Genomic DNA, 25,297 nt, shown 5'->3' with positions numbered 1-25,297 from the left:
CCACTAGCTCCCCAACTGGTCCTGAGTGATAGTGACAAGAACAGCATGGAGGTACTTGATTATCCATCTGGTTTTGGCCCAGAGGAGTTTTTTTACGACATTGACTTGGATGATGATGTCTTCAGCCTGTTTGACTTTGATTCCACCTACTCCCTGGATGAAAGCTTGGCCACTACCATCCCTCATAACATGTCTTTTTCAGAGGTAGAAATTGTGTCTGCATCCAACACCACAGCTTTTAGACCAGTGAGACAAGCTGTTAGCAAACAGGAGCATTTACACAGTCAGTCAGGCCTTAGTTTACCCTGGGCAATGTCAGAGCTGGCACAGGTCTCAGAGTGGCTGGAGACAGATAGCCGCTGGACACTTATCCCATCTCCCACCATGACTCCGAGTGAAACAGTTGTGCAAATGAACCAGCCTGAGCTCAAGAGTCTCTCACACCAAACTGAAGCATGGCCAGAGCAGTCGCCCACACACATTGTGGATTTAAAGCTAACAAGTACTGTGCCCTGGCAGCTGCCATTGAGGACACCTTTAAAGATGTGCAGCACGGTCAGAAAAAGTCCACCATCGAGCCCACAAGGGTTACACATGACCAGGTGGAAACTTTAGCAGAGGGTAATGTCAGGACAGGCTTTACAGAACCTGAGTATAGTCTTACCGATACCACCTCTTCCTATTCTTCATCAAACTCCCAACAGAGCTCTTTCGACTATCTCCTCGATCAAACTATTTTGCTGATAGAGCCTTTGGCAGTGAGCCCTCTCATTCCACAAGGCAGCTATTCCTTCACAACAGAGACACTTGTTATCTCCTCTTTCACTTCTTCTCATTGTGTTGAGCTGGTGGCGGGACTGCTTACGGATTCAACCCACAGCGCTGCCACTTTTACTGAGCCCCTGAATTCAATGCCCACTGCAGGGTTTCAGAGTGACTCCTTAATGACAGAGGCCATCCGACCGAATCTGTTGTCTTATTCGCCTCACACTGATGTTTTCCAATCTCTGATGCCAAAAACAACACTGACCTGGTTTTACCCTCAGTGAACAATCAATTCATCCACTCTGAAAACCCCCAATCTGTTGACTCCAGCCAATCCCCAACTCTTAGTGTTCTCACTGTGTATCCAGGCATCACGAGGGGCATTTCTACATCCATAGTGGGCAGCCAGTCTAAATTAGATTCACCTCTGGTGCTGGTGCTGGAGCCATCGCGTGTAAACAGATTGCCAGAGACCATTTTCAGAGGCTTAAGCAGGCAAGGCGATGTTAAGCCTTCAGAGGCTGATCTGAGGGACTTGTCACATATGCCTCACATTTCTGTCAGTGCTATTTCTGAATTACCTCACAGTTCTGCGGTGGCCCTGACAGATGAATGGAGAGGTTCTCAGTCTTCACCCCCTTGATTCAGACTCCCAAATGAAAGTGGAAACGATAGATGTGTCGCCCACATTCGATTTGTCCTCCCAGAACATTTTTGACCTAAGCACAGAACATGGCATGTTTACGTCAGCATGGTCAGGCTACTTCAAAGTCAATGGGGAAATATCCCAAATTACATCACCTGAAATATTTCCCTCAATTTTGTTCAGTTCGATAAGTAAGAATGGACCAGATGAGGCCTCACCTTATGAAACCAAATTCAGACATCAATCGGAGACGATGGACATCTCTAACTTCATAGAGCCTGGCAATGTCCTTTCTTCTCACTCTACAGGAGAGGTTGATCCTGATGGATTTGTTATTTCCAGTGCATATAGTCGAATAAGTCCAACCCACAGATATGTTGAAGCCACAACTACCACATGGTTTCTCAACACAACTTCTTTTCTAAATGTCTCAGAAGGCTCTAAGTCATTAAACAAAAACAGCACACGTGACTCTATTGATTCACATAGGAACTTTGCATACATGACCACTGGGCAGATCGTGAGCCAGTCAAACACTATTCAAGACTATGAATTGTTTAGAACTACAGATAGACATACATTTGAATCTTTGTCAGAGAATGTGCCGCACACTCATCATCCTTTACAAATGACTTTGCCTGTTGCGGATCTGTCATCTCACACCCCACCAGACCCTGTTTTTCTTCAATTTTCCACCTTTACAAGCAGCACGCCATCAGAACTTGCCTCCGTTCCAGTCATCCAACCCTCCAAATCAATGTACATCTCAAACAGCCACAGTGAAGACCTTGCTGGACAATAAACATGCCCACTCCTCAACAACAATGCGGCCATTTTGGGCCAAGAATGAATCCGCAAACCCCTCCAGTCACAACAAAAATGTGCTCTTGTTCACCCCGCAAACACTGCTAGCAAGACACATCCGTCTCTAGCTATTGATGACCAGTCTTTTGTCACCAAAATGGCACAGTCAACACCCCAACCAAAGGAGTCAGCGCAGATTTTGGCTCTGTGCATACTGGTGCCACCAGTGGGACCGCTACAGACCCTCATGAATTGGCCCCATGTCCATGTAAAGCTCCCTTTCATATTACATGTCTGTGTGGACTTTCAACCGGGAACAGTATGTTTTCTAATAACAATCTAGACCTTAGAAAGAAAGATATCTTCTTTTATAAATCATAGATCACCCTTTTAGTGATCATAGAATGATGGTGGTTCAATTTGGGGAGGGGATCCGTCTGCCGCCTTGGTGTGCAAATATAATTTTTATGATTCCATGTGATTTACTATTAGTAGTAAGATTAACAATACCCAGTTCTGACAATCATTGAGTTCCAGCGCTCTTCAATACTGGCTGTTACTCACTCACTCAAATTGGGTGCATAGGTCTCTTGTAATTGTCCAGATTTGTATCATTCATCCTTCTTAGGAGACCACTTTGTTTAATTCTTTATTTTACATTGAACTGTTCAGCCTTACTTTCAAGAATGATCACTCTGATGTAAAATACAGTGTGCTATCTAAGAAAGCTCTCTCAGATTTTCAATTTGTGGAAAAAAGTTTTGAAAATGTCATTATATTAGTAGTCTCCTAAGAAAGTCTTGGCATGGTGTAGTTATGCATTATCAAGTAGTCCAGCACTAACAACTCGAGATACATGAGAGCCATCTTGTGATAGAAGTGCAGCATAGCAGTAGCTCTCAAAATACATTGCTTAGTGAATCAGGGTGTTTTTTTACTGCCAAATTTTATAAACTGAATGTTTTTACAATGCTTTGGGTAGATTTAATTTAGAAGATCTGTCTTGAGACCACATTCGTTTCAAAATAGCTAATTACCAAGATAAAGACTTAATTTAGAACTACTGCTATGCAACACAGAAAAATGTGAATTGAGTAAGTTTTGATTGATAATTTAAAAAAGTGAAATATTTTCCTTTTACAGAGGATATTTTTTACAGAGTATCCCTTGTGGTAACTGATGTACAAGCAAACACCCCAGACAGAGATGCTAAGACGATGATATCTCAATGGGTATATTTGTATTTTTTTTATTTATTATATATATGGATTGTTTCACTTTTAAATACATTTTAAAACTCCAGTAATGGAAATTAAAATAACTGGTTACTTAATGAAATTTTAATTCTTTCCGAACAAGCCACTGCTTACTAATCAGTTTCTGTAATTTTTACAGCTCAATCAAACATTTCAAAACTGGATCTACAGAGTTTATGTTGAAGGTGTCAGGTAGGATTCTTTTTTTTTTTTACTTGAAAGTGTAAATATTAAAAGTGTGTTATTTAATGATTTCATAAAATTTCATTTTGTTTAATGATTGTTCACAATCTCACCCACTCCAACCTAACACCGTTCTCTCAAGAGCCACAACTATACGGTAAACATTTGCATACTGCTACCGTTTTGTCCGTTTTGTTCTAACATAATAGTATTATTGATGCCTAAAAAATATATGATCTTTCTTTCTTCTCAGGCAAACCTACATGGCCCTGCTGGTGTATAAGAATACCACTGATGCAAGTCTGGCAGAAGCAGAGATTGAGAACAAACTGAGAAGTGCCCCTGCAATTGGAAATGGCTTGATATTGGACAGTGTGACTGTGAAATTAATGGGTATGGCATGCTCCATAGTGTTTAATAACAATGCAGTATCCCTGTAAATTATTAATAAGCACTTGCATACAGTACTGGAAAAATAATTATTACTAATTATTACTGAACTCCTATTAAAATATGATATGGTATTTGTCTTGAACTTACACTCTGATACCCGGCAGCATGAATGTACCATCACACCACAGCAAAGTTTTATTTATCAAAGCCCTAAGACTTTAATCACATTTTTAATAAATGATTTATATCTTAAGAGCAAAATGGGATATAACTACTGAGTGCACCTTTAAGGATAGTTGGGAAATTTCAGGAAGGTGGCTCTTCCTTAAAGAAACATTTGTAAGTGAATCATTTTAATTTTTGTTTCTGTTTGTCTTACCTCAGAAAACTGTCAGGCAGAGGAGTTCCCATTCCATTACAGATGGCCACAGAGCAGACCCACAGTCACCCAGTATGTCCCCTGCTTCCCTTACAAAGAACAAAACGCATCCAGGACTTGGTGAGTAAATTCTGATACTTTCTAATCTAGGTGCAGATGTGAATAAAATACTAACTGAAGTGGTTACAGCCAGTTATCATGTTTTAGCTGGTGTGTTAGAAAAGTCAATTAAATCTTTTTTTTTCCCCCTTTAGCATGATTAACCAGTATAATTATACATCATATTGGACCCTGCCGGACCGTGGAAACTGCACTAATATAACAAACATTTTAGTTTCACAAGGTAGGTTCTGATACGCACTGCACACATTAATCTGAAATCAAAACCAGCTCCAGTAACTCTAACTTTCAAATGACCAGAGAATGCAATGGAAGTGGCCGTGCAGCTCGCTGACATCACTAATAATGAGCTCTCTAAGGAGGAGGTGACAGAGATTCTCATCAAGTTGAAGGAACTTGTGAACATAGCCAAAATCAACGCCACCCTGGCCAGCACTGTGGTCACTATCATCTCCAACGTCATGAGCAGCTCAGAGGCCGCTCAAAAGGACGCCTCAGAGACGTATGTGCTCTTACCTACACTGTAGAAAATGAAGAGTTTGCATGACTTTTTGGAGTTGAATATGTTTGGTTAAATATCTTGACTAACATCGTATGTCCAGATGTCATCTGGCACTATTTTAACAGTTGCCTGTTTCTATTCAGTAAGTCTAAGATTTCTTATGCTGGATCAATTTAAATTTAGGTTTTACGGTTTTAAAAGTATATATGTGGTTCAATATTGCATTCTTCTTTCTACATATTATTTGAGAGCAAAGCATTATATTTTTGTGTCATATCTGTCTAAACATTTTCAGTTTCACTGAAGGGTCTTGTATGTTCAGTCTGGAATTTTTTTAATCTTCTCATCTGAGCCTGTTGTTTTTGTATCGGCATGTTCAGAGCTCTCAGAGCAGTGGATGAATTGGTGCAGAAGATTGAGTTCGATGGACCCTCACTAGCCATCAAATCCAAATATCTGGCTGTTGGAGTTTCTGCTCTAAACATCAGCAATTTTAATGGGACCACTTTTAGTGCTTTTATAGCCACAAACCAGACATACCCTCAGGTAAATATCCTTCAAAATAAAAAAACATTCACCTCTCTGCTTCATGTCTTTTGATGTGAGATTTGACATATCATTTTACAAGTATGTGAGGTTTTTTTTCTTTCTTTTTTTTCTTGATGGCATCTGTTTCTGGTTATGCATGTATATTTGAACATGTGCTGCACGCAAAATTTAGCTTAAGACTTAATGTAATCTTTAGCAATTAAAGCAGTGTAATGAGAGGTGACATGTATGGACCATGCACACGGGTTGTACCCATTGATTAAGGAAAGTTGTGGGAGGAAAAAGCAACATTGAACAGTTTGAGACGGACTCAGAAAATTACACATTTCTCTCTTCTCAGAGCATGAGTCTCAGAATGTATATTTTTGCAAGTGGATGTTCTGTAATTTTAGCATGCTCACACATTTAAATTGTTGTATTTTTGTGTCATTTCATGTTTATAGTTGAAGTTTAACTCAATCATTGGAACTGTTTAAGGGATTTAAAAGAATTAAAAATACAAATTAGCCTAACAACAGTTTCGATTGTCAACTGAAGGCCCCATTTCAGGGCAGTCTTACTATTTTTATATCTCCAAGAATGCATCATTGGTTATTCAACCAGAATCTAACTTGAGCTCTATTAATGGATTCATTACCACTTTATTCTGGCAGAGGGCATTAACCTCTTCAAATGCAATCAAACACATGTAGCTCTGATACCATTATTACACACATTATGGTATAACGTAAGTAATTTTTCTCCACAGATCGATTTTGAGTCAGAAGCCCAGAATGCTTTGGCTGTGGTCACTTTACCTCCAACACTACTGCACAACTTGAGTAATACGCAATTAGAAAGAGTGTCCAGAATAAACTTTATGTTCTTCAGCAAGACAGGACTCTTTCAGGTGAGAATGAACCAATTGAGCTTTTTTTTTATATTTATGGTTTTCTCTGAATTAAGTATTTGTGGTCCATTCACATTAAAATAAGGCTTTATTTAAGACTGAAGAACAATATAATTTTGACAGTTCTCATTGATATTTCTGTTAATAGCACTTTGGATGGCTCATGGTATGGTAATGACTCTCTAGATGTTTTCTCTGTGCTAAGTTAACTAACTTTTAAGAATAAACTCTAAATTGTTCATTGCATTGTGTAACATACACTACCATTCAAGCTTGTTTGGGGTCAGTAAGATTTTGAAAAAATACATTTATACTTAGATACTTTATAGTCTTTTACATGGTTACAAAATATTGCTATTTTAAATAGATGCTGTTCTTTTAAAATGTCTGTTATTCACAGAATCCTGAAAAAGCGTATCACAGTTTCATGAGAACCTAATCAGTATATCAGAGTGATTTCTGAAAGATGTGACACTGACAGCTGTGGTTGCTGAACATTTAGCTTCGCCATCACAGAAATAAATCACATTTTACAATTGATTAAAATAGAAAATAGTTATTTTTAATTGTAATATTAATTGTAATTGTAATTCACAATATTACTGTTTTTGCTGCATTTGATCAAATAAATGGAGCCTTGATGAGCATAAGAGGCTTATTAAAACTTATAAAAAAAATTTACCAAACATGTGAACTGTATGTCTTGAATTCAATTAACATGTATGTCTAATGATATGTTCCTTTTCTTTGAATGCATCTTTTGTCACTTACTAATAGCTAACAAAAATGATATACTCTGTCCATACTTAAAAAAAATGATGTGTTGAGCTATAATTTTGATGTGCCTGACTCTAACTTTTGATGTGCCTCCCTAAAAACTAAGATGAGCAGATTTGTCTTGATGATCTGTCTCATATCTTCACAGGCTCGGCAAAGCAATGGCATGTCCTTGAACAGCTATGTGGTGGCTAGCAGTGTTGGTAACTTCACAATCAAAAACCTGCAGGATCCCGTCAAAATAGAGATTGCCCATCTGGAGTACCAGGTCTTCAGATTTTATTTATTGAAAATGTATAGTATTGACAGTTTTTGTAACTGATACGTTTACAGAAACTATGGTTTTCGGTGATTTTTTTTTTTTTGGAGTAATTACAGTAATCATTCATTTTATTAGTTTAACATTCCCATCAATGAGGTTTCAGAGCAATAGTTTTCTTCTAAAAGATTATTTGTGCAAGCAAACTAGAACAATGGTGTCTAACACATCTAAATGTGTCTGTCTGACTGTCCTCCAGAGAAATCCGAAGCGTCTTTGTGTGTTTTGGGATTTCACCCTTCAAATTGAAGGTAAAATAAATGATTTATTTGGCCACAGTTTAAGCATTAAACAGTCCAATAGGAGGCTTTACTCAATGGTCTTACAATAATTGTATAATATCAATTTGTCTCCATTAGGTCACATAGGGGGCTGGAACAGTGAAGGCTGCGAGGTCAGTTCGGAGTCCAACAGCAACAGGACCGTTTGCTTGTGTAATCACCTCACACACTTTGGCATTCTAATGGTGAGATTTGTTGGATTGGCAACACAATGACCCAACAGAGCGGTTTCATTTATTAAGACTCAAGCAACGTTGATGTGTCATATATGTTATCTAGAGTGGCTAACAATGCCTTAAACAGACAGGGCCACATAGTTGGCAAATAGCTAATCAGGAGGCTTCACTGTAGTGAAGTGATCAAGTCTTTGCACATTTATAATATAAGGTACACTTTGTTCATGCTGCACCAGTGTGTCATTTGAATGTAGCAATATACAATATCAATATACAAGATATCAGTGGCATTGTAGAAATAATGAATTCACAGGTAGTCATTATTCATTTCATGAGCAAAAATGTCTAATAACGGGGTTTCTTAATATGTTAATCTGCTCATAAATAATATAATAAAACAGCAATAATAGAATAAAACAGCTTTTTTGTACTATTGATTTGTTTGTGTGTAAAATTTGTTTAATTAGAAAATATATTCTTTACATTTATCTATAGACTTGTCTTTCAAATGTCAGGAATTGTCACTGATAACTAATCACTAATGACGCTCTCGTGTCTGATCAGTGTCATTATTGATTAACTATTCTTCACTTTTGTCTCTTAGGACATTTCTGGAGCTTCTGCACAGATAGATGAGAAGAACAACAGGGTTCTCACCTTCATCACCTACATCGGCTGTGGCATCTCAGCCATTTGTTCCGCAGCAACACTGCTCACATACATCGCTTTTGAGTGAGTGTCCTTCAACATCTGACTAGGATCCAAAATCTGCATCTTTGATTTTATGCCTCTTTATAATGGAAAAGAAAAAAACAAGTCAATGATTTACGTGTATTTAATTTTTCTTACACACATTTAAACATGTTTTTAATGACTCATCTATGTTGTGACAATATTACATTTTTTATTTTATAATTACATAAAACCACAGATTGATCTAAAATAAAACAAAAATTAGACTGATGACTAGTTGGCTAAATGCTAGTTGGTCAAACTTTTACTTAAGACACTTGAGTCTAAGTTTATGCAACTGGACCCTGGTTTCACTCTTCACTCTTCAAGTGCTAATTATTAATCCATAAAATTGGGCTGCTTGTTGCTAGAAATGACTAATCCTTATTTGAAAAAAAATGAATGCTTCTCCTCAGCAAAAATCTCAGCAAATCAGCATGTTAGAATGATTTCTGAAGGATCATGGGGCACTGAAACCTGGAGTAATGACTGCTGAAAATTTAGATTCGTCGTCCCAAGAATAAATTACATATTAATATACAATATATTAAAATAGAAAAAGTTATTTTAAATTGCAATACATATTTCAAAATATTACTTTTACTGTATTTATGATCAATTGAATGCAGACTCTGTGAGCATGTTTTCTTTCAAAAACATGAAAAAAATCATACCAACCTCAAACTTCGGAATGATGGTGTAAATGGCTAGAGGTACAATGTAATTGGAAAGACTCATTGTTTTCTTTGATATAAATCTATAGGAAGCTGCGGCGAGACTATCCCTCCAAGATTCTGATGAATCTCAGCACGTCACTGCTCTTCCTCAACATGGTGTTTCTTCTGGATGGCTGGCTGGCCTCGTACAACATTGAGGGATTGTGTGTGACAGTGGCGGTTTTTCTGCACTTTTTCCTTCTCTCTTCCTTCACCTGGATGGGTTTAGAGTCCATCCATATGTACATTGCCCTGGTCAAGGTCTTCAACACCTACATACGGCGATACATCCTCAAGTTTTGTCTCGTGGGATGGGGTAAGTGCTACATTATGTAGTTTTTCCTTTTAATAGTTGTTTGCCATTTTGTATTCAGAGGATAGTATAAGATCACTCTGAAGAAGTGTTGAGCATAATTTTAAGAACATCTGACTACGTTTTCAGGTGTACCTGCTTCAATTGTTGGCCTAGTGTTGGCTGTGGACAAAAATTCTTATGGAAAAAACTTTTATGGAAAAGGAGAGAATGGACAGGGCACAGAATTGTAAGTTTGGCCCAATAAATTCAAACTGACCATTATTTTACATGTATATCTGATGTCTTATGTGGAAAAGACTTGTATTTCCTTATTCTCATTCTGTTGGTTTTCCTGGTCTTTCTTTCCGTAGCTGCTGGATTCGTAGTCCGGTTGTATTCTACGTGACGTGCGTGGGCTACTTTTCCATGATCTTCCTAATGAATGTTGCCATGTTCATCGTGGTCATGATGCAGATCTGCGGCCGTAACGGCAAGCGTAGCAACCGAACACTTAAAGAGGAGATGTTACGTAACCTGCGCAGTGTGGTCAGCCTGACTTTCTTGCTGGGCATGACCTGGGGCTTTGCTTTTTTTGCCTGGGGTCCAGTCAGCTTGGCCTTCATGTACCTCTTCTCCATTTTCAACTCCCTACAGGGTTGGTTTAAATCATTATATTTTCACTATCCTGTACATTTAAAGACTCCATGTAATCATCTGATGCTGACAATAATATCTTTAATGTGTTGATGTGTTTTTATATACCAAAGTAGTATGTATATATAAATTACTTTATAATATTCAATAATAATTAAAAAAAAGTAAAAAAAAAGTTTAAATGATACCAAATTTAGCATTTAAAGTAAAAAAAATAAAACGTTGCTCTTATGCACCACACTCTGCCGAAACCCGGGATCGAACCAGGGACCTTTAGATCTTCAGTCTAACGCTCTCCCAACTGAGCTATTTCGGCCTGTAGGGGTGTAACATATATTTCTGAAGTTCTCTATGTAAACCGCCAGAGGTCGCTTTGGTATTGTCTGTCTGAAATGAGGCCAATCGTTTTAAAATAGCTTGTGGGGTTGTGATAATTAAAGATTAATGAACGTAATTTTTTTGTATTAACAGGATTATTCATATTTGTGTTCCACTGTGCCCTGAAAGAAAATGTACAGAAGCAATGGAGGAGATATTTGTGCTGTGGAAAGTTCCGCTTGGCAGATAACTCTGGTAAATGTAGTTGTTGTTAATTAAACAAATAAGGTTTTCGGGGATATTTGGGAATGTGTCAGAATCCTATACAGATGAAGAATCATATATTAAGTCACATTCCATTAAATAATACCTACATTATTTAGATAAAATCAATTGTATGAATAATGTGTCAGCATTAAATGGGCACATTTTGTAACACTGTATTGGTGCATGGTGCATTAACAGTACTCACCCCCCACCTCCCCCTTTTATATGTTTTTTTGCATAAGCATATTGGACTGTGCTGTGACTACATCTTTAGTTGCTGAATTCCTGAGTCTTTGGTCGCACTCAGAATGTGTGTTTCAGTAAAGCCCAGCTCTGAGACTTTTTTCGCCTGAAGTATCACAAATTGCTTAAATGTAGGAGCGGAGAGGCCTTAGCTGGCCTTTACTTACAGTTAAATCTGATTAAATGAGATGTAATGTTAAACAGTCTATTTTTGGAATGCCAGTCCTGAACAAATTTTCTTTAGAAAGTTGTGTGTCATTTATTTAGGAGTGATGGAATTGCAGTATGTTATCTTAATTTCCTGGGTTTTTCTTATGCTGTATCTTTATGCATGGGATTCACCTGTGTGGTAAAGTTACTGGTATTTAAATGACATTTAACCATTTTTTTTTCCAGACTGGAGCAAGACTGCCACTAATAATACCAAGAAAGTGAGTTCAGATGACTTGGGAAAATCCCTCTCCTCCAGTTCCTTTGGCTCTACTACGGCCAACTGGACGTCTAAAGCCAAAGCCACACTAAATCCCTTTGCCAGGCACGGTAATGCAGGTAAGCGTAAAAATAATGATGTGGAATGTTTAGGCCACAGTTGTTGGTTTACATTAACCCTTTGATGCATGAACCATTACAGAATTATTTTTATAGTATAATGTGACACTAAAATAAAAACAGAAAAGTTATCTTAGATTGTAATATTATTTCACAATATTGCTTCACTATTTTTACTTTTAATACAAATAAATGCTGCCTTGGTAAGAATAAGAAACTCATTTGAAAAACATCTATGCCAGCCCCAAACCTTTGATAGTCTGTAGTCTGCATGAATAATTAAAAAAATCCTTTAAAAATCTATCCACTTTAGCAAACATCATGCATCAAAGGGTTAATGCAACTCGTATTGTTAATGTAATGCTTGACTATTTTTAATAAGGATATTGCCCTTGATGCCTTGTGTTATTTTGTGCTTTGCTCTACTGTGTTACTTTTTGTGTGACTGTACGTCTGGACTCAGTGGTGCTGTGTGTCTGTATTTATGTTTGTGGTATAGATAGTACCCTGCAATAATGCCATGGAGAGACTTCCTGAGGTAAAACCATGCAAGCCAGCTTGAGTTCTAACTGCTTTCCTCTATTCATGTGATCAGCTTCCCCTCTTAGGATAGACTGAATTCAATCCAGCGGCCCTAGACATAATATCTAGTCTAACTCACTCCTAAATGCTTCTTTTTGAGTCTCCAAAACAGTCCTTAATATGACATTACCATTTTGGAAACACTAGGCATCTGTTGCGATGTTTTATGGTGGGTTAATTGCCTGTTGGATTGAATCCAAGTTGTGGAGTGACATTCAAGAACTAGAAAGCACACTGCTGCTGTTTGGCATTGTCAGTTAAATAGCAAGTAAAGTTGCTAGCACAGTGTTGCAATACAAGGACACACCTCAATCCGAATAAATATGTAATAATAGGTTACAGACTTGACTCCCACCCAGTCTTTCAGGAAACATTAACAAGCTTTAGTGTCTTTTAGGAGTTCTGAATGCCATTTTCACTCTGTTTGACACTAATGTTTCTCACGTGGGCTGTTTTAATTAGTCTCCTTTTTTTTTTCTTTTTTTTTTTCGTTTGGCAGTGTTAATATTCCCACTGGAGGAAATACTCAGCTTGCACTGCTGACACTAAAATATATAAAACCGAACACAGTAAACACTTCATCCCCACAGCAGGATCACTCTTCATGCAGAGGATAGATTATATGCACTTGCTGTATTACACTAATAATGCACTTAACATCAGAGATGCTGTTATGCACTGCAGAGTTTTGTCATTGTAAAATATTTAGGATTTAGGAGTTGTAGACGTGTTATGTTTGCATATATGTTGAGATGAAGGGAATTATGGAATGATATTGCAGAGTTTATTCAAAAGGAATTGCAAATTGTAGATACAAAAGGAATTGCGATTTCATTTGAGTTTTGGCAGTTAACATGCACAGTGCAGAGAGAGTGAAAAGGCAATGTGGTAATTAATATTGCTATTTAAATATGACAGGCTCATAGCTCCTAAGATATGGGAAACACAAGTGCAAACGGACTTTGCATTTCCATTTTAAATTTGGCAGACACTGTGTGTTCGCTTAAACGGAAATGCAAACGGTAATGAGCGATTTGCATTTGGTTGGATTATGTCACATTTTATGCGTCCATAAATTGAAAACGCAATTGCAAATACAATTTGCAATTCCTTTTGAATAATGTCCGGAAAATAATTCCATAGGGAATACTGTGCTAGTCATTATACTGAATTGAGCTAAATTTATCTAAAATAAAGTCTTCAAAGTTCACATAGTAAAGCTCACTCTTATGTATTTTAAGTCACTGTAATGTAAACTGTTTACATTTTACTTAATCAACAGTACAATTAATTAAAATTGATTATTCGTTCTATCTAGTGCAAGAAATTAAATGAATCAACTTTTAATAAAGAATAAATGTTTTATTTATATATTTAAAATATTACACTTATTTTCATTAGGTGAAAGAATGATTTTTTTTGTCAATATTTCGCCACTTTATGTGTATTGTGAAATAATCTTTGCTATCATATTGACAACTTAGTTTTTATTAGTTTATTCTGTATTTATATTTAATAATTCAATTATTTAAATATATTAAAGAAACTAATATTTCGAATTTTACAAATGTATGATTTTTTTGTTTTGTTACAATTTTTTTACTGTTGTATTCTTGCACTGAAAAAACATGAGAGCAAGTTTTTTAAGTGTGCTCCAATTTTTGTGTTGCACCTTTCTGAAGCATTGTAATAGGGCATGATACTCTGTTCAATTTATTGCACATTAAAAAGCAATCAATGCACACACACACACAATAAGACAAAAAAGTAGTGCTATAGAATGTGACTGAAGGTGCATGTGTACATTGTAATGTTTTCCTTAAGAATGCACAAAGGCATGGAAATGCAACAGAATAGCATGAAAAAATAACTACTCACCCCTTTATATAATTGAATGAATTGGAAACTAATATGATCAAACTGTCAAAACATTGACAAAACAGTCATTTTGTCAGTTTCTTTTGAAGTAGCCTATACTGAATGTTTAAAAAAAAAAATCTAATTTAATTTTTCATCAACATCTTGTATTCAAGTGTATAGATACTTTGCCATCAATGCTTGCTTTTCCTAAATCTTACTATACCATATAAGTATATTCCATCATTACTTCAATCAACCATTGTGGCATATTTGCAGGTAAAGGTTTCTCCAGTCAGAGCAGTCCCAAATGCAGCCCTTCTGACGTAGAGGCTTCCTCGTCCATTCTCCCCGTCCACCAGGTCCTGGACAAGGTAAAAGGCTACTGCTCCGTACGCTCGGACAACTTCTACAAAAACATTATCATGTCAGACAGCTTTAGCAGCAGCACTAAATTCTAGTGAGAGGAGGCTGAGAAGAAGCCCTGTTGTTTCCCACAGACTTACCTTATGTGTAAAAGACTATGCTACATATTGAATTAACCTTCCAAGCCCTTCCACCCTCCACGATTGGAGTAGAGAAACACATAAACTTGTAGAGAGAGCAAGGGTGGAATTGACATACTGTGATATTCAGCTTATAGTGTGATCTGTAAATATTCATAATATATTTTACTATTTGTGCTTTTTCTAATTTAGGTTTTGCATACTCTTTTTGCACATTACTTTGGTTTTTTGTATATATAAATGCATAAATGCTTGCAATGGCAGAAAAAATGGGACCATGTCACAATCAAAGACTGAATGACAAACATGAGGAGTAATACTTGTGAATTCTGCCTTGGTTTAGCTTTTTCCCATTTTCACTGTACATTAGTGAACCTTTAATACTTTTATTTTTTCATTATTTAAATGCTCTCTATTTTAGTCTTCACATGATCTACTACTGATAAACATGTTACAGAAATGTTTTGTTTGTTTTTACAGTGTGATCATTGTTCAGTTGTTTCAGTGCATGGTTTTATGAAACTGCTCTAACAGAAGGGCAGAACATTGAGATCAGTCTTCTGCAATTTGACGGTGGGATGAAAAACAACAGCTATACACCAAATCTAACATGTTCAGATCTTCCCGTTGCTGTAGTTTAATGACTTTGCTGTTTTGACTTGGTATTTATTTTTAATGCTTTTAAGAGATCTCTATGCTTCACTGAAGAAATTGTCACCTGTGGAAATGCTTACTTAGGGCTATCCAGTTTGCTCTGGTCATCAGTGTAGATCATCATTGTATAGCGGTTATGGATGCTTTATGAAAATGTGACATCCTGCATATTAAATGCACTTAAAACATCTTGTCATTGTTTTTGTATGATTAGTAACAATTTTCAGCTTATGGTGGAGGATCTGAAATATTAAGGATGCCTCAGAAATGTTGTGTCTGTATTCCCACCTAACAAGTTAATATGTTCTAAAAACGAACGTTTTACTAACGTTCCCATTACGTTATAGATCTGTCACTTCTGAATGTTCTGAACGTTCTGTTTTCTTGGGAACCAAATACTAATGTTAGTGGAACGTTCTGTGTTTTCTGGGTGCTTCTAGGCCTAAATGGAAATCGCATATACTGAAATATAAGAGTTTTGGAAATCAAATTTTCTGTCAAAACCATTTTATGTTTCTTGTTTGTTTGATATGTTCACACAGTTATCTTCCCAAACAATATTAAACAGATTGCCTAATTGAATATCATGATACAGTAAATTTTGATTTTAATATGGTATGTGATGCGGCCATATCTTGATAATCTTAATGATCTGTTTTTAGCTGACTTTAATCATTTGTAGGGTTTTTTCAGGCTGTTTCCCAGATTCTAACAATGTGGTTAGTGGCTGGCTCAATGCATTTGACTGAAACAGGGGGGACAGGAATAGAGAGTGTTTGTTCCTTTGTCCCGGTAGTAAATGAGAGCGCCACAAATTCCTTCCAGAAGTTTCTTGTGAAAGCCTTCCTGTGAGGTAAACCAGCATTCCTGATGATGCCAAAAATGAATGGAGATAAACAGCCAACTTTATATAAAATATGGAGGCCCACTACTATTTACATTAACTGTATCGTTGATCCTTCAATATGTAATCACTCAGAAACCAGATCAACTAATATTGGTTTACTACACTAGACACGTCACCTCTTGGAAAACAACAAGAGCAAAAGAAAGAGCAAGCGCAGCTATTCAGAAAATTGCTAGCCTCTAGCACTGTGGAAACATTTAGCTTTGCCATTACCCTCTCCCATGATGAGATTTCTGTTTGATCTCCGAGCACAATGGCAGTTTTATCAGTTTCTCTCTCACTATACCTCTTTGAAGTTATTTTCTGCTTAACTTACACTCTTTCTGTACATATTATCCTTACTGTCATCGTAGTTACAGTAAATTTAGAAAGTAAATTCCAAAACCAAAATTATATACTGAAACCGTATTTACCGTAATTTCAAAGATAACTCTGTTTTTGTTTATTTTATTTGCCTTTTCACATTAAAACAATATTCTGTCCATTAATTAGATTAGAAATTGTTTCAGTTGTCTGCTTGTCTGAGTAGTGGAGAGGTATTTATTATTATTATTATTATTATTCATTACAAAACATCCACAATTATACGGTATATAATGTCCTAATTCTAAGCATAAATGCCAGATTAATCTTTACCCAAAGCCAACTTGTATGATTATCAAACATAAAGTGCCCAAAAGTCGCTATTGTTCTCAATAAATATCCAAATGTACTTACTATACGGAATCAAAATAAACTGAAAATATCAAACAATATATATTAAATGTCAATAAGAAGCGATAGTTTAACAGTATTCTACAAAACACTGACAGTTCGATAATATACAGTATCACTCCTATTTGCTTCATGTACTGTCACTGTTGAGATGCTAGCATTTCATGAAAAGTCAAAGTAATTGAAATGATGTCTAATAGCGTACTATGTAAACCATTCACAGCTCACATATTCAGACACATGGCCAGACTTGCGGCCTAAATAGTAATAATATACTATTACTACAATTATGAAGTTACTACATAGCTTTTTTTCATTTCTCTCAGGTTGTTTGTATTGGATTGTGCCACCTTGGTCTCTGGGGCAATCTATACTTGTATTGTTCTCTGGGATGGGACCTTTTGACTGAGGCATTTTCATCTCTGAAAAAGAATACCAAGTAGTGCATCAGTAAAACAATCCATCTGCCACAATGTGTGTCAAATACAGTGAATTTAGTAATGACACTCACTTTTGCTGGAGATCCAAGTAAGAGCAAAACTGCAAACACTTCTTATCTCTCTTGTCTGTGCAATGGCATCGCACCACATCTCGTCTTACACGCATTTGAAGTGAACCCACACCATAGGGAATGACCTGACTGAAAAAGAGTTTTTAATGTAGATTTTAATATATAAATCATTTAAAAATAAACTCATCTAGACAAGCAGTCAACAACTGGATAAATGCTGCAAATATATATATATATATATATATATATATATATATATGTATGTATGTGTGTTCTTGTGGACAATGTAGAACTCTTTTCGAAGTCATGAACAGAACCAAAAGCCTTGTGCTTATTCGAATTAGAATTTTGACTGGGATTCACTTCCTGAGAGCCAGACCCTAAATCTTAGGTTTCTGGGTTGTTTTTCACCAAAGGCAGCCTGCCTGTCCTCAGGTCTCCATGCGTGGGCCACATTAAAGAGACCACACACTTAAATACAACCAGATACGTGCTTTCAGAGTGTACAGGTTACCAGCATCAGTCCCCAACAGATCTCAACCTGCACTTCTCTCCTCTTTACACAATGCATTGTACAAAGACATACACAAATCAATGTTTGGGTGATGTACCTGGGTGTATCGACCCATACGATTCCTATGTGGCAAAAGTACACGCATTCTTTGTCCTTCAGGTTTTCACAGGAGCAGCGTCGTTCACGATGGTGAATTTGTGGAGTAGCTTTCAGAGATGGACTTCTGTTTGCATGGGACCCTGGGACACACAAATAAAAAGAAAAGAACTTGTTACAAAAAAGATAATGGTACAAAAGATGTTTCTTTTTTCCTATACTTTTCATTCAAATATAATAAAATAGAAAACTATAATTATTTAGATAATTAATAGTTGCAGTAAAATAATGGGGATAACACTATGAATACAGCCTTCAAAATGTTGAATCACAGCTAGTTCACTTGGTTCCTGGCTAACATTTTCATGTTATCCAAAGCCTAAGTCTTTTTGCTTTGATGTGATACACCTGAAACAAAACCTCAAAATTTGTCAAAATAATAGTCTTCACTTGTTGATGTTAGACATAACATGTCTAAGCTGTTGCTGCTGTCTAAACATTTCAGCAGTGTTGTGTCTTCGAGGTCCACTTTGTTTTAATCCTGAAGATTCCCATACAACTCCAGGTTTCATGTAGTTAACAAAGGAATAAAAAAGAAAAAAAGAGTGACGTGACATTCAGCCAAGCATGGTGACCCATACTCAGAATTTAACCACACATTTAATGTACACACACAGAGCAGTGAACACACACCCGCAGTGGGCAGCCATTTATGCTGTGGCGCCTGGGGAGCAGTTGGGGGTTCGATGCCTTGCTCAAGGGCACCTAAGTCGTGGTATTGAGGGTGGAGAGAGCGCTGTACATGCACTCCCCCCACCTACAATTCCTGCCGGCCCAAGACTCGAAGTCACAACCCTTCGATTGCAAGTCCAACTCTCTAACCATTAGGCCACAACTTCCCAAAATGGCTTATGGTTCAGCTTCATTAAGGCTGTGGTGAATGAAAACCCATGTGGGCCATGTTTAAAGAAGACAGCAAATACGAATCTGTGGCCAACCACATTTTATGCCTCTAGGATTCCAGCAGTGCATGTAGATGCTACAAAGCAAACCACCACTGCAGCTTCCGATGGTTTAAAAGTTGAATCAAAAACAGATCTTGCACTCATCTGCAACAAGGTAAGTCTTCAACAGACAAAAAAAAAGGAAAAGACCAAGCATGTTTGTATTTACATTATAGTGCCTACCACTGTACTTTCAATTGCAGGAAAAGCTAGAAGTTAAATTCTTTCATGAAGCAGGAACTGTGGTTGCAAGAGGTCTCTGAGTTTTGCTCAGGATACATGGAAAGGGGTATTAGCAGGACCCCAGGAACCGGAATGACTTCTAAGGTGCTCAGTCAAGCGAACAGGGCCTGAGGCTGTAAGGCTTTATAGAAGAGGATGAAATTGAATGCCCAGGTTTAGTGGAAATTGATCTGGGAGTGATCACTGTGATCCATCACTGTAACAAGGCTATGGGGGTCTAACTGTTGGAAGTTTGATGTGGAATACACAACAAATGGTCTAACTTTTTGTTTTGTTTTGTCATCCATGTCCTGAAGGCGTCAGCTGATATTCCCTGGTGAAGCATTGGGGTTAGTTTTCATATATCAGGTAAGGATGATTAATCATAGAGTAGCTCAGATGTGGAAATTGGAATTTGTTACAAATCCATTGGAATGTCTGTTTAAAAATGCCTGACATAATTCACATACAACTGACTTTATATAATCCTACCCTAAATCGTGAGAAAGACAGGAAACGTTTTCTTCATCCCTGTAATATTTGATCAGGCTAGACTTCACAAACTCAGTATTGGTATTTTGTGACTCATACCCTGAAAAGAGAGAGGACTGCCGAGTTGGATCAGTGCAGAAGTGTAAAAGACAAGCAAGGGTTTACACAATTTCAGAACCACCAACAGTAAACCAGGGTTTCTCACCTGAAGAAACAGCAAGAGGTTCTCTGTTGTTAGCATTAACATGTTAGCAATATAATGTAAACATTTACTAATCCCAAGTAGTTTGACTGCTGTTATTAAAATTAAAACCCTTTACAATTTCAGGCCTGTGGGAAACTGGCCTTGAAACTCGAAACTACTGAAGAAAATGGCACTGTATTCCCAGCAATTAACTGCAATAACAATTCTTTGCCATACAGTTCATTATCCTAGCCAAATAACCTGGAGTTTTGCACTGCATACATCCAATACTTCAACTAAAGAGCTCAACAACAAACCTTTCTGCTATGGTAAAAAAATTGCGAGCCAACCTGCAACCATGTCAATTGATTCAAACTGTCCCTTGTAAACAATAAATAAATAAATTATCACAGTGCAGGTATCTGAATTTTCTCATTGTATGATCTAATGTTTAAAGAAATGGCTTGCACTGGTTGTGAACTCTGCACACTATTAAAATTAAGGCTACCCACAGCACAAAAACTGCATATTGTGACTAGTGTTATTAAATAAAAAAAACTGATAATCGAAATCTATCAAAGAAAAGATAACATAAAATAAAATAACAGGTATTCCATCCAAAATGTTAACTGTCAAAATCTGTATGAATTTATATCTTCTGTGAAACTCAAAAGAAGATATTTTAAAAGAATATCGGTAAGGAAGTGATACAGGCATGGAACACATGGGGGTGGGTAAATAATTTTCTTTAAACATTAACAGCAATTATTTCATCCCTTCACATTACAAGAAATTAGCTAAAAATATTTATTTTTTATACGTAAATTTGTGAGAATCTGAAATTTTTACAGTATTGCTTTGATACAATTTTATGTAAACTAGATAAGCATTTGTTCAAGTTCAAGATTCAAACAGAAAGCCAAAATCACACACACACACACACACACACACACACACACACACACACACACACACACACACACACACATATATATATATATATATATATATATATGTATGGAAGATGATAGTCATTTATTTACCTTGTTGTTCCAGTATTATAACAACCACACTTATAAAGAATAAGAAGGAAAAATCCATAATGCTCCTTTTCTAAGATGCACAGTCCTTTAATTGGCAAGCCTGTCTCCTGGATGTCTATCCACAGGACGAGATGAAAGCTGTGAGGGTAGAGAACAGGTTGTGGAGTTTCTCAGAAACTTCTGCGACTCCCTAGACACCTCCAGCTTAGCACACCCTCCTCCCCACATCTCCCTCTTTGGATCAGCCTGCCAAGTTGTTCTTCACAATGGTAGGGACAGGTGTTTGCCAAGACTCGTTGTATGTGAGTGTCAGTGGAAGAGAAAGAGGGAGAGCTTGTACTCTTTGTTTGGAGAGATGCTCTAAATCCAATGGAAATGTTTGTGACCGAAGGTATCTCAACACTATCTGTTTCCATCAGGCACTTCCAGCATGGTCAGAGCAGAGGTGCATCACAGATTCTAAATAGATGATTGAGTTCCACTTCATGAGTGAGCTGGCATCTCATGGGAATTTTTGCGCCCTCTTTTTTTTCCCCCTTTTTGATGCTATGTTAGGAATGGAGGTTTGAAGAACATTTGAAGCTACAGCCTGGAGAGGAAACCCATCTATTTCAAAGTGGAAAACCTAGACAGACCAGGTCTTTTTCCCAAACCAAGGGAAGCCCATTGTGGTAAACCTTCAATCTTAATTAAAACCAATAAAAAGCCAATTTAAACATTTCAATATAAGCATCTGCGTGTCAGACTCTCTTAACTGTAGAGGGTTCCTCTAACCGGTTAAACATTTTCTGCAGTTATTGCTCAAATTTTTGGCAATTTCTTCCATAATCATCTCAAACTTAATGAAAATTCGAATGACACAAGCTCCACTTCATAAACAGGCTAAGAGATATTGACTGTGGTGTGAAAGTTGCTAATGGTCCTCACTGGAGCCTGTCATTTAATCTCGATGGGGGAAAACTCTATGCAGCACCACAGGGGTTATTTTTTCCCACCCGTAGTTCTATTTAGCTCACATTTTGACTTCTCATTAGTCCAGATTAGGCTTAGTTTTGCATTCAAGAGAGATAATTAAAGGCTGGACACAACACAAAACAACATATTTGGTCACAGAGCCCCTGGCTACAGCAATTAGATCAATGAGGTGAGGTGCTGTGGAGGAGGAAGTAGAACTTCAGAGCTTCTTCCTGCAGCTGTGGGAGAGACATAATGAACAGTTTGACAGACCTTCTGAAAAAATGCTCATGCTTCTGAAACTGAACTGTGAAGTATGGGACACAGTACCACTACTGATTCTTTAATTTGAATGTAAGTGTTGTTTTTCTATTACTGAAGACAAGTGTGCAGGCTTGATCTGCGGCAGAGGACGACAGGGTTAGGAAAATGTTTTTAAATTCATTGTGTGGTGTCTTTGTTCATATCACAATACATTGACACTTTGTTTTTATTCGATAAAAAATAGTTGTATCTTTTTGTAGTTATGTACATGTACAAGTGTTCATTAAACTAATAAAGCAGCAAAACTTTGGCTAACTGCTTGTAGTGTCAGATGAAAATACTACGAAGGCATGCAGAATCGCTTACTAAATCAATCAGTAAATAAATAACTTTTCCGTTTTCACTGAACACTGACCTCTAGAAAGCTTTATAAACTTTTCAACAGAATTGATTGCCAAGCTAGCCTGAAACAATCTGTTCATGATTATCCATCCTGGAACCAGCAAATACATTCAAAGTAAAATATTACTGAGAGAAGACAATGATTAAGCTAGACTGTCTCTTAAAGTACTCTTGCTCCTGAAAACCAGTGTCTTCATATGAACAGGTGCAGTGTTTTACACACTCCCCTGGACTTTCGCTGACCCCCAGCTGCACTTTCCCATTTAATCCTTTAATAATATATGTGAAAAAGTTTTTGTGTGTGTGTGTGTAGGATTTGACCACATCACCTGCTGGGGCGTGCATCAGTAATCAGTTATCAACAAGTAGCCTACTTGTCTCAGCCAGACTCTTAATTTCCCTTCTGTAAAATATTTTATCCTTGTAAGACCAATAAGAGTGGTAAGTCGCTTGGGTATGTTAATTTATATATAGATAGATAGACTATACTGCTTAAAAACAATTATTAAAAATGATCAACGATTTTATACATTAAGTGTGGCAGGGGTGTCAAACTCAATTACTGGAGGGCTGGATCCCTGCAGAGTTCAGCACCAACCCTAATTAAACACACCTGATTAAAACTACATGGTATGTGTGTTGGAGCAGGTTGTAACAAAAGTCTGCAGGGCTCTGGCCCTCCATGAATAATAGACAGTGAACGTGACATCACGTGCACTATAACGCCACCTAGTGTTTAGATGTGAGATTTAGATTAAGCGCTTTAACTACGAACAGTGTTACTAGGCCTATTCGTAAAGGTAGGTACCTTAATCAAACGAAAATAATTACATTTGACTTTTTTTCTGACTCGATAACCATGTTTCACCTGTTGGTCAGCACAATGGATAAAAATGTCCTTTGTGCGTTTCTCGCTGTTTCATGAAGGCGAGAGATTCCCGCGCAAAGCAGCACTCAGAGTCAGACTGAGCTTCAGTATTTTACATAAACCATTTGGAAAGCCCAGTCTTAGATAAAAGCAGGTTTGGTTAGTGACCACATGAATTAAAACTGCAGAGGGCATAAACCATGTAGGTAACAATTTACATTTATTGTGGTTGCTGTACCTCAACTTATGTTTGTTATGGAAGTCATGCAGTCCCATCACTTATTATGGATCATGACCCATATTTAGCCCTTCATCGAATCTTACAGCATTACACATATTAAAATGTTTTTAGTTATCACCAGGAGTTAGTATCATTTGATAGCCTACAATTATTTATTATTATAACACACTCTTAATAAATACAAAAATACATCAGCTTATCATGGGTCAGGAAGTGCTAATGCTTTCTTCTTTCCAGAGTGAAAAATAATGTAGGAGCACATGGTAGTCTTACTGAAAGTCCTGCTAACACATGTCTACCACATCCTGTCTCATATTCAAGCTCAGGACTTGGACACACATTCTCAGGGAAATTAAATGCGATTTATTGCTGATTATCCCAGCTGGAAATCTGGGAACCGGATGCACAGAATGAAATAAGCTTGTCATTTTTATTTTTTCAATCTGAGACACTTTCTTACTGAAAACCACACATTTTACCTTTGATTACAGAGTGAATGCTGTTCCACATGGGCCTGATGTGGGTGACTGTTCCAGACAGCACTAATGGAGAGGCGGTGACTGTTATAGGAAGTTGCTTTTGAGGGGTGTCAGCCATCAGTTTGATTTCAGATAACATGAGAGCTTGTCCGGTACCGATTTTGTCCGCTTTACACTAAGAACTGCTTGAACTTTTTCTGTAAAGTTCAGTACAGCTCTGGGGCTCATAATCTGTTGTAGGTTTAACCAAAACTTTCTTTAACCTGTTAACTGTCACCCCGTCCCCTCTGTGGGACGCCTACGTTGACTATACTATATTACAATCAAATCTAATCTAATCTTGACAAACTATATATCGTTGGAAAGGTCTAAGACTCCCAAATATATATTTTATGAAAATTTAAAGAAATTTAAAGACCTTGACCCCTGGTCACCATACACTTTCAATTTTTGAAAAATAACATCTTAAACATTCTTTTAAGTGTCTCTATTTGGTTTCCACAGTTACAATTAAGGCCTACATATTAAGGCACTATTTTTTGTTGTTGTCTTTTTCTCTATAAAATGTTCATAAATTATTACAGAAGTGTATTTTTGGGTGAAAAAAATATATATGTTACTTGCCATTTCCTAACAACTAGCAATTTCTGAGTGTAAATAATAAAAATACTTATTTTATAGTGTATTGCAAAATGACGTGTCATAATTCTAATTATAGTGAAATGAAAATGGCACCTAAATACATTCCTCTACATCGATCCACTAAAGTTTATCCGGTACCGATTTTGTCCGCTTTACACTCAGAGAACTGCTTGAACTTTTTCTGTAAAGTTCAGTACAGCTCTGGGGCTCATAATCAAATCTAATCTAATCTTGACAAACTATATATCGTTGGAAAGGTCTAAGACTCCCAAATATAGTATTTTATGAAAATTAAAGAATTTAAGACTTTGACCCCTGTCACCATACAACTTTCAATTTTGAAAAAAA

General features: G+C 36.9%; 2 protein-coding genes and 1 non-coding gene across 4 annotated transcripts in view; 1 reads left to right on the top strand and 2 right to left on the bottom strand.

The window, feature by feature from the left end:
- LOC113051056 (adhesion G-protein coupled receptor G6-like) overlaps nt 1-15,599 on the top strand; it is a 35,947-nt gene extending 20,348 nt beyond the window's left edge. Inside the window, exons 7-27 of one of the 2 annotated variants that reach the window (XM_026214671.1) lie at nt 3,359-3,447; nt 3,611-3,663; nt 3,797-3,811; nt 3,908-4,047; nt 4,432-4,546; nt 4,681-4,769; nt 4,847-5,048; nt 5,429-5,594; nt 6,346-6,486; nt 6,635-6,652; nt 7,412-7,531; nt 7,782-7,833; nt 7,942-8,048; nt 8,644-8,771; nt 9,535-9,803; nt 9,930-10,029; nt 10,154-10,437; nt 10,908-11,009; nt 11,661-11,813; nt 14,532-14,626; nt 15,239-15,599. In XM_026214671.1, coding sequence (XP_026070456.1) covers nt 3,359-3,447; nt 3,611-3,663; nt 3,797-3,811; nt 3,908-4,047; nt 4,432-4,546; nt 4,681-4,769; nt 4,847-5,048; nt 5,429-5,594; nt 6,346-6,486; nt 6,635-6,652; nt 7,412-7,531; nt 7,782-7,833; nt 7,942-8,048; nt 8,644-8,771; nt 9,535-9,803; nt 9,930-10,029; nt 10,154-10,437; nt 10,908-11,009; nt 11,661-11,813; nt 14,532-14,626; nt 15,239-15,289 — 2,489 coding nt within the window. In that variant the 3' untranslated portion in view covers nt 15,290-15,599. Of the gene's footprint in view, nt 1-3,358; nt 3,448-3,610; nt 3,664-3,796; nt 3,812-3,907; nt 4,048-4,431; nt 4,547-4,680; nt 4,770-4,846; nt 5,049-5,428; nt 5,595-6,345; nt 6,487-6,634; nt 6,653-7,411; nt 7,532-7,781; nt 7,834-7,941; nt 8,049-8,643; nt 8,772-9,534; nt 9,804-9,929; nt 10,030-10,153; nt 10,438-10,907; nt 11,010-11,660; nt 11,814-12,312; nt 12,352-14,531 lie in introns of both variants that reach the window. The other variant, XM_026214672.1, reaches the window with a different exon arrangement.
- On the bottom strand, nt 10,680-10,752 carry trnaf-gaa (transfer RNA phenylalanine (anticodon GAA)). Its single transcript has one exon. It is a non-coding gene; the product is annotated as a tRNA-Phe (tRNA).
- A 1,256-nt stretch (nt 15,600-16,855) lies between the features above and the next one.
- LOC113051057 (endothelin-1-like) lies at nt 16,856-21,450 on the bottom strand. Its single transcript, XM_026214673.1, has 4 exons — nt 21,100-21,450; nt 18,156-18,297; nt 17,545-17,673; nt 16,856-17,455 (listed from the first exon to the last, which is right to left on the bottom strand). The coding sequence occupies exons 1-4, from the start codon at nt 21,155-21,157 to the stop codon at nt 17,356-17,358; spliced, it is 429 nt and encodes a 142-aa protein (XP_026070458.1). The 5' UTR covers nt 21,158-21,450; the 3' UTR covers nt 16,856-17,355.
- Between the last annotated feature and the right edge of the window lie 3,847 nt (nt 21,451-25,297).

The sequence above is a fragment of the Carassius auratus genome, chromosome 31 (assembly GCF_003368295.1).
Source record: "Carassius auratus strain Wakin chromosome 31, ASM336829v1, whole genome shotgun sequence".
NCBI lineage: Eukaryota > Metazoa > Chordata > Actinopteri > Cypriniformes > Cyprinidae > Carassius > Carassius auratus.
The sequence above is the reverse complement of the archived record's forward strand: the minus strand, read 5'-3'. Positions and strand labels throughout refer to the sequence as shown.